Here is a 17,877-nt window from a genome sequence, read left to right as displayed (position 1 = left end):
ACTAGGTTGAAAGTACATATACTATTATCTACTCATGAGAAACTACATGCACGCTTGTACATGGGAAATATTTGTCTTTATCTGAGTTTTAAATCAAACTCACATTTAACATAAAATGAACATGCTATCCAAATTAGGGATGCATCGAATCCAGGACTTGGTTCTTGATTCGGCCAAGATTCAGCTTTTTTAGCAGGATTCATATTTAGCCGAATCCTTCTGCCCAGCTGAACCGAATCGGAATTCTAATTTGCATATGCAAATTAGGGGTGGGGAGGGCACAAAACAAGGAAGTAAAAAATGTTTTCCCCTCCCCACCCCTAATTTACATATGCAAATTAGGATTCCGCTTTGGTTCAGTATTCGGCCGAATCTTTCTCGAAGGAATCGGGGGTTCGGACCAATCCAAAATAGTGGATTCAGTGGATCCCTAATCCAAACATAGTAAATACATTCTTTAATACTGTTTATTGCCTCAGATCTCCAAAGCACAGTTAATATATACGGTGTTCCAGGCACATAAATCTTTTCAGAATCTGGCAGCAATACATTACAGTTTCCTTTTTTTTGGCTTTTTTATTGTTGCAAGCAAATTCTTTATAAATATTTTACTATATCCCACTGTAATTTATAAAGGCTGATTTTGTTATGGGAGCCCAATGAAATAAAATTCTATCATTTTCCATGATTCCTTCTTGCAGAAACTGAAATATCCTGGCTTTTCTACAGCAATCTTAATGCCTCCACCCATCTGTATTGTACTGGAGAGTGAAGGCATCAAAGGAAATGAAAAATAGGTTTCCTGTGTGTCTTCCTGAACATGAATGGTACTTGCAGTCAAATAAAGTAGCTTGTACTTTATCCCAACTAAGATCAAATTAATCTTTATTGGAGGCAAAACCAGCCTGCTGGGTTTATTTAATGTTTAAATGGTTTTTTAGTAGACTTAAGAAGATCCAAATTACGGAAAGATCCCTTTTCCGGAAAACCCCAGGTCCCGAGCATTCTACATAACAGGTCCCATACCTGTATTATGAATGTTAAAAACACCACTGAGATTATTTAGCCAAAAATAATGTTCCAGAAAATGCCACATTTGTAGCAACCACCAGCTGCCACCTGGCTGGTAAAAATTGGGAAGAAAGTTAAATAAATAGGAACGTCTGTAACTCTAGTTAGCTGTCACGGACCTTAAGGCTAATGGCATATATATATTAAACCAGAATTTCGGCTCTACTAATGCAGAAAGCGCAATTGCGATGCGGCCCCCTGTGCAAGAAGAATAAGCGCTGGGGAGCTAGGTGGGGGGAGACTTCGCAGGAGCCTCATCAGGTGACAAGTGCCACAGAATTGCTTGTGATTACAGTGTCAGCATGGATATCCTGAGCATGTAAGGTAACTTAGAGCAAAACTGGGCCAGATTTAAACAAAGATTTCTGCTATATCAGAGAGCAATTAAGACAAATGTGAATTTAGTTAATACAATTTCCAGAGTAAGTCATGCCCTGTGGTCTCAAATAGCTAAGGCTACAGAACAAGATGAAATACTGATAAAGGCCAAATATTCCATTGAGAACAATAATGCAGCATCAGGTGTTCCTGTTGCATACCTACAATATCTTCAGCAATTCTCTAAAGTCGATAGTGTCCTACTCCGGGGCTCTAGAATTGTTATTCCCTCCTCAATGATCAAATTGATTTTATCAAGGCTTCATGAAGGGTATGTAGGAATAGAGAAAGTTAAAAGGAGATCACATGCCTTTACTGGCCAACCATAAATGAAGATATTGCACAATTTAGTACGAGCCAGTGTCAAGCTTGCCAAAAGTATCACAATAAACAACCAAAGGAACCCTACCTTTATATAGAGTATACAGTCTATCCTTGGGAGAAAATTGGTATGGATAGTTTCCCTTTTAGGGGAAGCAGTTCTGGACTATTTCTCAAACCATCCTGAACTGGCAAAGCAACAAGATTTGCATGCTTAAGAGGTAGTCAAGCATGCTATGTCAATTCTAGTTAGACATGGCATACCTAGAGTTGTTGTCAGTGATAATGGTCTTCAATTCGCCTGCAGAGTATTCAAGGATTTTGCATCTACATATGAATTCATACATCAGACCTTAAGTCCAGAGCATCCTGATGGAAATGATTGGCAGAAGCTGGAGTACGCATACTAAAAACTATACTCCCCTGTTTGGCATTGATGGGTTATCATACAGCTCCACAAAGCTGTGGAAAATCTCCAGCAGAACTTGTTTGGGTGCCTGATAGAGTTCTGACCACTAAACCATGGCCACCATACCAAGATTAAACAGTGGTGTGCAAAAAGCTTAATTTTAGAATCAAAAGAAATGAAGTTCATTCCAAACATTCCTGAGAACTTCCACCTTTGGGTCACAATAGTAGAGTTCACATTCAAAGTTCGAAATCTTGTTGATTCACAGACTGAGCACAGGGTCATATGTGGTTCATACAGATACAGGGCAGACTCTGTTTAGGAATCACAGACATATTTTACAAATGCCATAGGAACAAGTACCTTCTGCCCAGGTCAATGAAACCAATTATAGCACAACAGGTGCAACACAAGAGCCCCCTCATGTTGGGGAAATGCCTGCCACAGAAAGTCTGTCAAGCAACAGCCAAAAAGCGAGACAGCAGTGAAGTATTTGCGAACCATTGCATGTAAACAAACAGTGCTAAAGTTCTAATTTTAGAATGATATCCTGAGACTTTCAGTCAAACATGTGTATGCATTTTATAATTGTTAATGTTACGGTATTTCTTTCTTTTCACCTTTCTTATGTTCACAGGCTGAAAGGGGAAGATGTGGTGTATTTTACTTCCAGCAGAAAAAGTTTACTCAATAAATGTAGTGTACTCAATAAATCTGCAAATGATCTAAGGCATTGCCTGCTTATTCTGGTGTGCTCCTTCCCACTTTGGATATGTATTTTACTTCCAGCCACTAGAGGGCTTCAGTTGATGTGAACTGTTTCTGCTGTTTTTAATGTTAACCACTTTGTTAATTCAGGAAATAAAATCCAGCCATGAGGCTCAACTGCTGTGCACTACAAGCTCTCTGAATAAAAGTCTGAAGTTCTGATGAGTATGAGATTACAGAATAACACAGTCAAGACTCCTGGGCATGCACACATCTGGTCATACTCTTTACATGATGCCCTAAGGTGCAGCATTTTGCACTTATAAAAATTGCAAAGCATTGCACCTGGCTCTGAATGTGGTGCTGCCGGCATTTGCCAGTGCTGCATCCAGAGAGGGCAGTTAATTGGCGGCATGTTTGTCATTCAGATGCACAGGGACTTTCTGGACCTTGTTTGAGATTCCAAATCTACTTCTAAGTGCCGACTACACAAAAGATTGCCCCTGGTGCAAACAAAAAGTGCATGGACCGTAAGGGAGTTAAAAAAACTGAGATCTTGACTTCGGCGGTCAGTTTGTGGGGTCCGGAGTGCGATGTCGCAAAAGGATTGACTGCTTTGGCCAAATCCTAAACTGAATTCTCGTTGTCTGCATCCCTATTACTTAATGAATTAAAAATAAAAACAGGATAAAAAAAGGTTGCTTCACCACTATCCATTTATGTCCAATAAAGATTAGGAAAACAATGACTGGGAAAATGTTTCACTTTATTTTAGTTCAATAAATACGACCATCATTAATAGTTAATTAGTACAGGTACCGCACCCACTCAAAATACCATAAATAATACAAGACAAAGTTTCCCATAGTGTGTGCTTGGACAAGAGGAATTGATATATGTCTGATCATACACCCCCAAAGTAACAACATGCGTTCACACACTCACACACGCAGACATATATACAGACTTTCCAGCAAGAACACTGTAATCTTTGTCTGTCGCTTGTACTTTTCTTTCTGTCCTGTAGAGAGCCACAGAGCACTTTTAGTCAGTATATATCTACATATGCACAGCTGCCTATGCTGTGTCTGTGCTCCTGTTGCAAAGCTCTACAGATCAGACGTTAAAACTCCAGGTCCTGTTTAGGCAGGATTTAGAGTTGCTTCTGTCAGAAAGACAGACTGATTGTTTGAAGGGAATCCAAGGTGGCAATGTATTTTACTTCCAAATGCTGCTTCCAGAATCCAACTGCTTTATGGCAGCAAATGAAACAAAAGAATAAAAATCCATTAGCAGTGTCATCAGAGTGGGACAAAACATTGTGCAGACATCCATAAGTCCTGGCAGTTGTCTCAACTTGAGACATGTCTCTCTCTATGAGCTTTGATAATCAATCCCATTACCCCAGTTGCACTCCTCTCTAGAAACTCCATGGAGTTCTTGTCTCCTCTGATTTCACTTTTTCTTCTTCATCTTGATTGGCATCTTTAAGAGAATCACAAAGTCTAAATTAGTGGACATAAAATAACAAGGCAAATGTGACTTAAAAGTAGCACATGGTGCACATATGTGTACATATAATGATTCTTGCCCATCTGTAACAGATATTTTACAGTCCATGGGGGCTACTGATGGCATGTTCTGTATAAACACTTTCATTCTGACATAACACATGTTTACTGTGGCTCTGTAAGCAACATTACAAAAGGTAAGAAAACCAACAGCAACAACTAAAGCCAAAAATTAATGAAAAATGTATGTTGACATCAAAGCACAGACCCACAAGGTACTGCATACTGTGACAGAATTTGTATCTCCTCCCCAATCAACATTATAGATTATTTGCATATACCCCTTAACTAAGGTTGTTTATGGAAGAAAATACTGGTCTCCCTATGTTTTTAGCTTTCTTCAATATTAATACCATTGGCATCAGACATCAAACATTAACAGTCAAAGCTGGTAAAATGCCAACAAGTGGCAACCGTACTCTTAAAGTGATACTGACATGAAAAACGGCACAAAAACGGCAGCCCGCTCATGCAGGAACATGGGGCATCAGGCAGGTACTGTAAAAGCATTGTGCAAATACTTTATGGCAAAGTTATAAGTAGCTTTCAAAGGCAATATTATGACAGATGTAAAAAAGAGTTTAATTTCTGGTGTCAGTATCTCTTTAAACAAAGCTCTATATATAAAAGCTCTATATATATATATATATACAAAACTCTACAGTCTAAATAGGAGGATAGACTACAACACCATTTTCAACCAATATAAGCATTACGCATGTAGATGCAAAACAGAGAAATGGACAATCTTCTGGCTTGTTATGATGGATTCAAATCTAAAAAACGCATTTACTGATGCAATTAAGAACAAAAGTTCTGCCTTGGGACCAGGAGGAAGTCCAGTGGGTATTGCATAGCAATGTGTGACATTTTAAGCCCACTTAAAAACTAGTCACTACAGTACAAATATAATCCAGATGTTGACTGGACAAGAAGAGATACGGACAGTGAAAACTAGAGTACTGCCAGTAACACACCAACTAGGGCACTGCAATAACTCTGCATTGAGAGTCTGGTGTAAACTTACCTTTGCACTTGGTGCAACATCTGTCCCTCTTTGAACCAATACCACATGTAGTTCCTGTACACTCCTGTCTCCGACACTGTGTAACTCCCTCCTGTAAATAAACATATTATAATTGGTTTAGTCACACTTAAAAGTGTCTATTTCATATGCACTATTTAGCCTTCATATTGTACCATTTCAATTTCTGCATGATATATTTTATTCTCTCCTCGTTATCACGCAAGTCCTTTTTGTCTTCCTTTTATATTTCTTTAATAGAAAGAGGTACAAAAAGATTTGTGAAATTTTTTTGACCATTTTTGTGGGCACACCCACTAATTACCATGTTCATTTTACACAATTTGGCAGGTTATGAAAGTTTGAACACAAGTCAGTTCCCCAAGAGATCTGCTTATCATAAATTGTTACACTTGTTTCTTTGCCCATCTTAAAATTGTTACAAAAGAATCTAAGTGCACCTGCCACCTATTCTGGGCTCTCTGTCAAAAGCCAATTACATTTTAGAAACTTTGTATCTTTTTCTGGCTGTTCAGTGCAGGAGATCAAAGAGAAAGTTGGACATTTCAGTAACAATCCAGGACTGAGGCTGAGCTAAATTTGAGATTGTCCCGTGAACAATGGGACAGTTTGCAGGTATGCTTCTATAAAGCTTCTTATGACTATATTATGTATTCCCTCTTCAGCTTTCAACTTACCATGCAAGAGCATGTAACACACTTCATCTCTCCAAAGGGTGGCACAGTTGGATGCCAGCGCTCATTATTTGGGTACCACTGACGGCCAAATCTGCATGATCGTGGTGATCCATCTGACTGCATACTGTCTGCCAGCTCCAAAGAACTCCGCTCCTCTACTGCAAAAGAACATAATCAAAGCTATTACATGCTGTTACAGAAATGAGTCTACACTGCATGACTCTATGAAGACCGAGTTGTTGCCTGAAACCTTTCATACTGGATGAATTTGATATGAGAACTTTGTGTTTTTGTTTCATTAATACATTTCCAGTTTACATTATCCTTTTTAAAACCCCTTTCTAACTACTTTCCCCTCTTCACTCAATATAACTACCCAAATTCCCTCATATCTGCCTTTTTCTCACCTGGGCACTGTTTGCAGCAATCAGATGGATTGGCACGAATTGGGTTGGTACAGGAAAGTTTTGGACAGGTCACCTTCTCACAGTGCACTTCTCCAGTCGAACCCTGGTGAAAAAGTATGTGTTTTAGTCAAACAATAGGAGAGAAGAGCAAGCATCAATCATAAATATAGCACTATGGGAAAAAGAATAGTAGCCAGTGGTCACAGTAAAAATCTACAGAAATTGAGTAATATTCTTATTATTAGTTACTAATCCATATTGATGGGACCATGACATTTATTGTGCCATTTTTACATCCTGCAACATGCTATTCTTAGTTTTTATTTGTTTCACATGCCTACCCTGAAACATTACTGTAATTGTTTACACTGGAAAGGTACTCACCCTGCAGGTGCAAATGGCACATTTAATTAGACCAAATGGAGGAACAAAAGGATGCCAACGTGTACCAGCCGCCTTCCATGAACGATCTCCATCAAAAAAGCAGCCTATGAATTTAATAAGAGCAATTAGCGCTGGTGCTTTCACACTGTTAAGGAGCTAAAGTTGTGAAAGAGGAACAAATTGTGGTTTTAAGGTTGTTATGAAAGGTGCAGCACACTGGACAAACCAAGGTCTGGGATAGAAAGCAGTGCTTATGAGATAACGGTAAAGGATAAAATATGTGTTGATTTAGGTATTCAAGAATGTTTACCTTCACTTGTGCGAGTTCTCTCTGGTTTTTTCACCTCTCTCATTTCTTTTTTTTCTGTAAAATTAATTTGAGAAATATTAATTGGTTACACAGGAGAAGAAGAAGAGACAACAAACTGATTGTCAAAACCCATAAGCACCTTAGATGGCAAAAGTGTAAATGGGAAGTTTGAACTGGCTCAACCATTAACTCTCTATTCTGTACCCAAGCTAATGACAGACTGGCATGAAAAATCATCCTGTACATTTTATAAAAACTAGCCCAAGATGATGCTAGAGGCTATATATCAAGCTAGTCTGAATATAACCCTTCTTCACTGGCACTGCCAGATAAACAGTTCAGTCATGGTATCTGCAATACTACACAACACATACTTCTGATTTTCTCATAGGAAAAGTTACCTTCACACACAGGACAACACTGATCTGATGTTTGGACAGGCTGGGAGCAGTTCAGAGGCGGGCACACAATAGGATCACAGATCACGGTACGTTTCTGCATGAATACAATGCATAGTGTTAGATAAATTTATAGTTGAAATCAGGAGAATTACAGCCATTCTGAAAGTAACCTGGACCTAACTTACTGTTTTCTAGACCTAATGAAAAACAAAAAAAACTTATAATAAACATAAAAACATGTCTTTCCTCTCGCAGTTATCTTACCTGACAGCTACACATAGAGCATTTCCTGTCATAATCTGGAGCCCATTGTGAACCATGGGCCCTTAGTTGACCTTCGAAAGAGCATGCTCTTGGGTCTTTCCGAAGATCGTCAGGGTCACGCTGCCTTCCCTCCTCATATAATTCATATTCATACTCAGGCTCCTCGGGGGTTAGAGAAACTCCTCCAGATTCACAGCTGTTAGGTATGTGTATCTATTTAAGCAGAAAATGATTTTAATAAAAACAGTTATGTTTTGTTAAAAGAGGGAAAGACGTGTATTGATATCTGAAGGGCAAGATAATACTAAAATGATGACACTCACCTGTCCTCGAATTTCACCACGAGGATTCAGTTTGGTGCTCACTTGGATAAATGCTGTGCCCCGGCTCAGATGTCCCAAAAGGTCAAGGTCAAGGTCTTTTACACTACCCTGTGCCTGCAGGAACAAGTAAGGAAGTGGAAGAGGAGCAATAGGTCAAGGAAGACAAAGTAAATAATATGAAGTTATGATAAAAAATAAAAGATGCGAAAGGAGCGAGTAGACAAAGGTGGTCATTATAAGAAGAGGACAATGAGACAGCAAAAGAGAAGGAGGAAAGGAGACAAAAAGACAGAAACATGTTTAATATGGTACTTTCCAGTAGCAAGAATATAGCATATTAAGAACTAAGGCTAACCACTTCTATATAGTACAATGAAGTATACACTATAACAACAAAGACAAGATTATAATTAATTGCTAAATTATATCTTTAGTTTAGCTTTACTAATCAGTACCACATTGAACTACAGTTCCGTGCAACCTTTGGAAACCTGGACCTGTGATTAAACAGTAGCTGGGGAGCACATGTTAGATATCCCTGCTCTCCTTAAGCATTTATGACCAGGGGGCCTCTCTAACCAAGGAATCATACATTCTGGTTTTGATTTCTTCATGGCACTGATTGTTCTCATCAATTTCTTGTTGTTCTTTGCTGCACATTTACATATAAGTGTTAATATTATAATGCACCACTTGTGAACTTGTATGTAAAAGGCTCTGGATATGACATGATTTATTGGTGCCCACTCTTGGCAAATGTTTTCTCTTATAATCTACAGCTAAATTGGCACAAACAAGCGTTAGCAAATAGCAGAAACACTTCATTAACCTCTATACGTGCTCTTTGCAGTCCATTTGGCTCAGTCTTTCTTAACTACTTTTCTAATGTCACATTTTTAAAAAAATATTCAAAACACTCACATTCCTTTTCCAAGTATTTGGCTAAATTGTGAACTCTGCTGGGAGACTGCTGAATAAATTGCCAGGAAAGTTCCTCCCTTTACGTGTCTGCTAAAGATTTGTCCAGAAACCATCTCTTTTTTAATGTCTCTTACCTCTGACCCATAGAAGCCCTTCAACAACCTCTTGTGTCCAGGAGAGCTCTCCCCGACCTCACCAAGCTCAGCAAAACCATGGAGATGTGCGTTTAGTGCAGCGTCCTCTGCCTTACCCAGACCAGTCACCACAATCTGATAATGCAGGTGGCAGTGCTCATCCAGTGAAACCCATGCATGACCTGCTGAACCTGTCCTGATTGGTGGTGACACAAACTGACCAGCTAGAGGAACTGGGAGCTCTGTAAAGAAAGAGGCATATCAGGTAAATGTCCAAGCAACCCTCCCAAAATGTAATATAAAAGTACGTTATCTAAAAGAAAGTATAATGCACTGCTGAAGCCAAGCAAAGGGTTACACAATTAAAGCTCTCTGCTGTGAGCCACCTCCCTATGTAGTACAAATAGAATATGAGACCTCCCAGATCTGCAAACAACATAAGAAAATGAGGCATGGAAACAAGAAAGAAAGGGATAGTAAGGCAGTGAGGAAGAGGGGAAGGAGAAAAGGAGTTAAAATAAAACATTGAGAGAAGTGCAATAGAGAGAAGAGTTAAAATAAAACAGTGCAATACAGCCTCTCTCTCTACTGATAAAGACAGATATAAAGATAAAAATGTATGGAACACTTACGCTCATATCTGGCCCACAGGCCACTGTATAACAGAGGGGTTATTTGTCCTCTGAGCTCCCCTTCCTGGAAGTCCTTTGTTGCTACATTGAGGAAGAGCTCACTTTGTAACAGCATATGTAGGTCTCGGGCATTAGCATCTATCCAATATCCCCAGACCTGAAAGAGAAAACAGAAACCCCATTAAGGTTAATAATTGCTCCATTAACAGCCCTTATGCGATTTATACCTCAGCACATAAATAGCTCAATTCAAACATGCATAGAATTTTATGCATTATTTACTGTGCTAACACGGTAAAAGGAACATGGACATTCCCCTATTTATAAAACAGCTCTAGAGGCACAAAGCAGTCTTTTCTCTATTAAAATTATTTACCATAATTGTTTGCCAGCTGTGTATGCCTTTAACTATGTATATAACCTACCCAGTTGTTCCAATTTAGCATGAAAACTTTTAATAAACTCTGTTTTGCATTTAAACCACAGACCTTTACATCATGTCACTGGGGCTATCTCACCTCCAATGTTTATTTCCCACAACAATCACATATAAACAACATACCCTTCCATCATGGTAGTCCTTGCTCAAATCATGCAAAATATTTCGCTTTGTTTTCCTGCGAGGTTTAGTCTCCAGTGTCACAGCTGTCACAGTACTCATGGTACCAGCAATTTGAATCTGTGGACAGATACAGATAGAAGATGAGCTGAAGAATTCAGGGAATAGACAGCAACATAAACAACCAGACTCTCCAGGTTACACATATGTCCACCCAGGTTTATATCCACTACCTGATATTCCACAGTTCCGTTTTCATGCAGTGTAATACTTGCAGATCCCACAGCTCCAGTTTTGGTGGGATTTAAAGCATCACCACCAGATAACACACTCTGCAAAGCTATGGAGAAAGTAAGGATATGTTACTTATTAAGATTATTCTTATATAGCCAGAGTTCACTCTTGATGTACTTTATGAAGTGTACTACTTACTGTCACATGATCTTCTGACTGTGATGATGCCTGACATTGATTGCTGACGTCTCCCTTCTGTCTGCACTGAAATCTCTAGCTGACCTTGGGCCAACCACAGCATCTCACGGCTGGAAAGGTCTGGCAAGACCTCTGCAAAATCTTGTTCCTGATGGTGGTAACATGTTCAAAAAATAACACAAGGAATAAGAGTTGATTAAAAGTGAAGATTGTTTATAGTTACACAGTAAATGTGATATGCAGTTTATAAATGAAATCAAGATATCTGAAATTTTGAGACTCACCTGTGCAGAGATGTTGGCGTATATCTCCCGTATCACATGGTTCTGATGAGAGATTTGCAAAAGTATTGGAATCCAATCTGAAACATTAAGGGAAATGATTTGAGGATTATAGTATATAACAATATGCATGCACAATCTCATTTTTGCACCCAAAGTTTGTCATCTTTTTTTATTTTCAGCCATTTGTTTTGCTCTTTTATGCTTAATATAGCTAAGTCATACTTTGTATTTATGTTGACTTGGACATGTAATTTATTTTTATGAATCAGATCTGAAGTTCACTGCAAACAAACCCTTATTTTATTACTTTTTTTCCATAGATGCACTAATGCAAGATTCTCTGTTTTACACCTCCAAGCAATAGTTCTGCCGAATTCTCACCTCGTTCTCCACCACGTAGACCTCTGAGCATAAGAATAAAGTGCAGATTGTCATCCACGTCACTTAGTGTAAACATTGCGAGTCCTCCACCTCCTGTTACATCAGAGTCTTCTGGGGTAAGAAGTGCACTGAAGGTCTCTGGAAAGAAGCAGAAAAAATATTTAGCAAAACAAGATAGTATTGTATAACTAATGTCCCCAGATTGTCTACTGACCATCTGCACCTAAGTGCTTAAGTTTTCATAGAACCAGCAAGTAAAGCAAATAGTCTGTCATTCCCCTATAACTTGAAGTAAATTCTGTACCCACCATCTCACACAACCCACCATCTTCTACCCTGAAATGCAAATTTAATTCACATAATCCTCATCATTTTTATCAGTTCACTTACCTGAAAACAGGGCTTTGTGTTTGACAATCTTGCCTGATATTTCAGGCTCTGAAAGTGTTGTGGTCACTAGAGATACAACAATGTGACCCATTTGGAGAAGACGTAGAGTGGAACGATTAAGGGACCTCCAAATACCACAGGTCTGCAAGAAAAATACATCATTGTTATTAGAAGCAAATGGAAGGCAGATAAAATACAATTCAATAGTGAATAGATTGTTTACTTACAGTGTCACCTCGTGTGGATCCCATTCTGTGCACTGGGTGTTCAAACAGCACAGAACCTTCAAGATCAGAGAAACGGATTCGGGAAAGTCTGTCTATCCTACAATTAAAGACATAGTCAAAGTCAGTGAGAAAAACATTCCCTGTTCATAATTAGGGCTTATATTCAGTGTTTACATTCAGTGTTTAGTAAAATATACTGGCATATGATTTATATATGTTTCCAGTTAAAGTAATGATTGCCTCGCTTACTTTAAGCAAACCCTTGCACAGGTATAGGATGAAGAACCAAAGTGCAGAAAAAAAGCCATTTTTAAAAAAGTTCAAATAAAATAAAGAATAGGGAAGAGGAAAGAGTTTTGGTGATAGGCAGAAAACAAATATATTAGGGCAGAATTAAAGAGCAATATCAGATATGCTCTCACCATTTATAAGCGATCGAGAAGAGCAAATTTGAGCGCTGCAGGTTGAATCTAGCCTTGGCTACTCCACTGGTAACTGGGGGCCACACATGGCTGGGTGCTGTTAGTAGTGCCACGTATTCTGCAAAGGAAAAATAATAATATGAGCCTACATTCTTAAACATGATAACATTTACCAGTAAGTATGAGAATATGGACACTAATAGCGATGGAAACTAATAGTTTCTTAAAACGTTCCTTATAGTATTACTGTATCTATAGTACTCTATGTTGAAAGAATCAAAACCTGTGGAGACATTCATCACAAATTACAATTCAGACTGATGAGTAAGCTGCAAAAAAGCTAAAGTGGGGACAAAATATCCTCTCATCCCCACAAGTACTTGGCCAATGGCCCCTACAAATAAATAACATGTTTTTAATAACAATGATATTTATCTGTTTTAATCTTTATGTGACAGAAAAGGATAACTGGAGCAATGTAGCACAATATTTCATATGTTCCCCACAAAATGGTTGCTGAAATTGAGTTAATTTAAAATGTTCTAGTGTTAGGAAAATGTGGCAGTAATGCACAGTATAACAGCTTTATTCTTTGTTGCTCAGAACTATATATTACCTATATGTTGCATTAATCAGTACAGGATTATGGGATGTGGGGTTAGGCAAGACATTACCTGAACGACTCTCCTCTACAGCGACATCATCGGAACTAAGATAAGAGCGATCATTATAAAGATCATCATCCTTCTCTTGAAAATACTCAAATCCATCAAAAACAAAGTCTGATTTCTTTATAGGAGGAGCTGAAAAAATTAAAATGAAAATAAACATATCATGAGTGAGGATTATATGCCATGTTAAAATTGTGAAGCATCAGGGGCCGAGAGGGGGAGACAAGAGAAGGAGTTGGAAATATATATTCAATTATTCTTACCTTTGGGACAAGTCTTGCAGCAATGTCCAGGGAGCAGGATAGGGTTAGTACAGGAGGGTGAGGGGCAATCATGTTTGATGTTTTTGCAGCTGACTTTGCCAGATGGTTTTCCTCGACGACTTCGCTGCTGCAAAGACAAAAATTAGTTTTAGTGATGTGATTTCAAATTGTATCCCTGGAACAAATTCTGCTGAATCATCAAAACAGGACAATGTCAGAAGCATTTCTGTGCCTTTACGTACTTGTAAAATTATAAACATGATTTCAAAATTACAGGTTCTGAATGAGAAGCTTCAGCTCACAACAATCAGTCCTTGACAAAGGAAGAATTAGCTCCTAATGATGCTCTCAGTAGCCTATGGTAACCTACTTATTAGCAGACTTCCTCTTCACCCATTAGTGATCGGTATAACTGCCTAGCTAACTCATTATGTATTTAATAATTAGCAATTAATAGCAACCAACACTGTCTCCTCCTTACTTTCTTTTAATACTACTCTGAAGCCTATGCACCCTTTAACGGGACCTTTTCAGCTACCTGTGAACCCTTTGTTCTCTTACATTTCACTTACTACCCTCCCCTCAAGTATTATACTAGCACCGCCTTCATTTGCTGTAAAATTATATTTGTGCATGGTGTGTTTGGCCCATATATTACTACTTACAGGTTCACAATAGCATAATACACAGTGCATAACTCCGAATGGTTCCCCAAGATCTGGATGCCACGAATCCTCCAGAGAGTAAAATTTTCCACCAAATGTACAACCTGAAATGAAAAAAAGATGAGACACAGTCCCCTGGATTAGTTTCCATAGTCAGTGATCCCCACAAAGCAGTTCACACAGACAAAAAGATCTTGAGAATGGTTTCTATAATGGCTGCAAATCCAAGAGCATGCAGCTAATGGAAATTACATAGCATTACCTAGCATGACCGGAAGAAAACATATAATAATCCTTACGGTCATCTATGTAAACACAACTATCTAATATATTGTATTTCCTCAGAGGACTACATGGGTTGACTAGGTTCCAGTGACAGAACATGTATAGCGACATGTATAGCGACCCTAAAATGCAGAGAATTAAGCCGAGTCCCTTCTGGAAGATATTAAATTGAGGTTAGGGAAGCTGTTGGCCGCTCTGTGCTTCACTAATTTCTGGCAAAATTTCTGGGAGTGTGAGTGGCATATACCCGAGCCTCTGAGGTGCGTAACCAGACAGAAAAACAAAATGCTGCTCCAACCATTTTACACAAACATTTCTCAATAACCTCTGCAACGCCACACACAGCAAAACAAACAGCATACACACGCCAAAGTCTGCAGGAAAACATGCAACACTTCTGTCAGCAACAGGCAATAGTTTGGAAATACACAAACAGGCAAATTCATCAGTCCCCTGAGAACATCTGCTTGAGCATGTGGGAAAAACTAGGAGATGTGTGACAGCACGCAAAGCAACCTGCACATCTGAGTTGCTCAATGCATACCAACTTGAAGGCAGAATGTTAAAATCAACACATGTGCTGGCTGAGTCTGTAAACAAATGCGTATGCAGTATGTGAGACTCAGGGAAAGGCTAATCGACAATTATATTTTTACAATTATAGCTATGCTTAACATGTAACCATGAAGAGGAATATATTGTCACAGTATGAGTAACGGAAAGCCATTGCCTTGCTGCTTTGAGAAATATCAAGGGTCTAATGAGTACAATTAATGAGAGGGACAGGACCCCAAATATCCGTCTGGGACACGGCTGAGCAGAGTTCTAGCAGCTGAAGAGCTCTGTGTAATGGGCTGAGTAACATAAACATTCCCTAATAGCAACTAATATGTAAATCTCTTCCTATGGGAGCAATTAGTGTGACAGCACATTCCCTAAATCTGCTCTAAGCTCTGCCTCACTCCAATAACAGCTCTGCTTCTTCTCCTCACAAAACTTCAGGGGGAAACTGCCTGATCCCCGAGGTCACTGACACTTACTGAACCTCACGTTTGTGTTGGGAGGGATCCAGTCTGTAACAGTCTGTAACTCTTTATGGCAGGGGATGTCCAACCTGCAACCCTTCTGCTGCTGTTCTACTACAAATCTCAACATCACCATGTGACAACTTTGGGCTGCTGTAGTACAAGCACAACTGATGGGCAGGTTGCGTGCCTACAAATAAGCCTGGTCAGTACTAGGTATTAATGTGGCAGCCTAAGGATTTAGGTTTACTGATCAGTGCCCTAGTTACTAGAAGAGGGGTTTATAGAACCCAGGCAGTGAGGCGATAGACTCAAAATAAGGGCAAAAACACTTCAGCCCCCAGTGACTACCCAGGCACGCAATTCTCACTTACCTGCTGGAGTCTTGGATTGGAGGGGCTCCTGTTCCGGTTCAATGGGCAAGAAAACCTTTGTGCGAGAGCAATCCACAGCCAAAATCCACAGGGTCCACAGAAGTATGAGGGGGGAACACAGCATTTTTGTGGTAGTCCTGAACCAAGCTCAGTTGAATCCAAGTGTTCTATATTGTATAGTGAGAGTACAGTGTCTATGCCTAGCACTATACTAAACTATGAACCATGAGCCTTCAATCGGCCTGTGTAAGTCACTTTGTCACCATCCCAGTGCACTCTGCTACTACTTAAATCTGGCTCTCTGAGTCACATCCCCAGTATAGGGCTCTGTACCCTCAGCCAGCACACAACACTGCAATACACCCACTCCAATAGTGAATAGAGTGGTCCCTGCTATTCGGACGAGCCACTTCTTGACAGCGGGTAGCAATGTCCGGAGGCTATAGTTCAGCCCAGTGTCCGATGTGCCTTCTGGTGACTCAGTGGGACAAATGCAGGATTTATAGGCGGAGGCACGGCAAGCAAACAATGCTGCCAACCCGGCCCCCTCTTCAATCTTGCCGAAGTATATTGCACTTACTCTGGGAGTTGATGAGTCGCTCAGCGGGGTCTCTGCCCAAGGAAAGTGTCTCTTAACCGCATTGAATAGCCCAGCAGGGAGCAGCAGGAGCTCTGGACTCCCCCCTAACCCAACACACTCAGAAACAGCATCCTGACTCAGCCTGGACCCACCCAGGAGAGAGGGAAGAGGATGAGCACAAATGGAGAGAAACAGGGAGAAGTGGGGGCATGCACAGAATAGCATGTGGGAAAATTACATAGAGGTACACAAGATTTGGGCAATCAGTATGGTATATAAATGGGGGAACAGTGGTATTAAGGGGAGACCTTTTGATAGAGAGAGGCAAATAGGCAGATAATATGCAAGGAGGGAGAAGTCAGTGGGGGTGATAATGCAAGACAGAATTGGGTGTAGAGAGTGTGATTCAGAAAAAGAGAGGGGAATTGGAGAGATTGTTGCAATCAAGTGAGAAGTGGAGCAGAGAGAGTGTGTTATGTAGTGGGTGGAGAGGAGCAGAGGGAGTGTGTTACAAAATTACGAAAAAGGAGAAGTGGGGCAGAGGGTGATACAAAAAGGGAAAAGTGGAGCAGAAGGAGAAAACATACAGAAATGGAATCATGGTGCAGATAGCAAAAGACAATTGGAGAAGTGAAGCAGAAAGTGTGTTATAGAAAGGGAGAAGTGGGGCAGAGGGTGAGTGTGATACAGATAACAAAAAGTGGGGTACATAGTGTCATACATAATCTTAAAATGAGTGCAAACTATGAGCACACAGAGAAATCAGGGTGAGAAGAAAACTGGGCAAATGGAGAATCCGAAACAAAACAAAATGGGTTAAAGGGAAGAACAACTGCTTTACACAACAGTCTGTTAAGATTCCAGAAAGATGAGGGAATTTACTGTAAAGGACAGACGCATGGGGAAACTGATCCAGAAGAGGGAGATGTAAGATAAAAAGCATAAGAAATAGGAAATGCTCTAACAATAAAAACTAAGTAATAAAAAGTAGGAACTGAAAGACATTTTATAGGGACATTTCTATAGAGAATGGCTTGTGTAACACACATATGGCTCCATAGAGATGTATGCTAATACAGTTCTTCATCTGATAAATTTTTTTATTTATCAGTTATATCAGATCTCCATTGTGTGCTTGACAGATTATATAGATTTTAGCCGTTATACACTGGGGTGCTGCTATTCATCACGTTTGCATGACTACTATCAGATTCAATCTGGATTGATTTTGTGTGTATAAGCCTAGTAGGATTCAAAAACAGATCTAAAGTATGCCTAATAGTATATCTATATGTCATTTTTTTTTTTTTCTATGACACTTTGCAATTACCTCTGGATTAAACGAGATGTTTACCAGATTTGG

General features: G+C 39.5%; 1 protein-coding gene across 1 annotated transcript; it reads right to left on the bottom strand.

The window, feature by feature from the left end:
- Positions 1 to 3,636: 3,636 nt before the first annotated feature.
- chrd.1.L (chordin, gene 1 L homeolog) lies at positions 3,637 to 16,502 on the bottom strand. The gene is made up of 23 exons (XM_018263538.2): positions 15,935 to 16,502; positions 14,251 to 14,354; positions 13,586 to 13,712; positions 13,326 to 13,454; positions 12,652 to 12,769; positions 12,230 to 12,326; positions 12,003 to 12,144; positions 11,613 to 11,750; positions 11,232 to 11,308; positions 10,948 to 11,095; positions 10,749 to 10,855; positions 10,519 to 10,635; positions 9,957 to 10,113; positions 9,325 to 9,566; positions 8,270 to 8,383; positions 7,947 to 8,159; positions 7,683 to 7,776; positions 7,282 to 7,335; positions 6,972 to 7,075; positions 6,588 to 6,690; positions 6,181 to 6,338; positions 5,486 to 5,576; positions 3,637 to 4,372 (listed from the first exon to the last, which is right to left on the bottom strand). The coding sequence occupies exons 1-23, from the start codon at positions 16,056 to 16,058 to the stop codon at positions 4,308 to 4,310; spliced, it is 2,823 nt and encodes a 940-aa protein (XP_018119027.1). The 5' UTR covers positions 16,059 to 16,502; the 3' UTR covers positions 3,637 to 4,307.
- Between the last annotated feature and the right edge of the window lie 1,375 nt (positions 16,503 to 17,877).

Source organism: Xenopus laevis, chromosome 5L (assembly GCF_017654675.1).
Source record: "Xenopus laevis strain J_2021 chromosome 5L, Xenopus_laevis_v10.1, whole genome shotgun sequence".
NCBI lineage: Eukaryota > Metazoa > Chordata > Amphibia > Anura > Pipidae > Xenopus > Xenopus laevis.
This window is presented reverse-complemented; position numbering and strand designations above follow the sequence as displayed.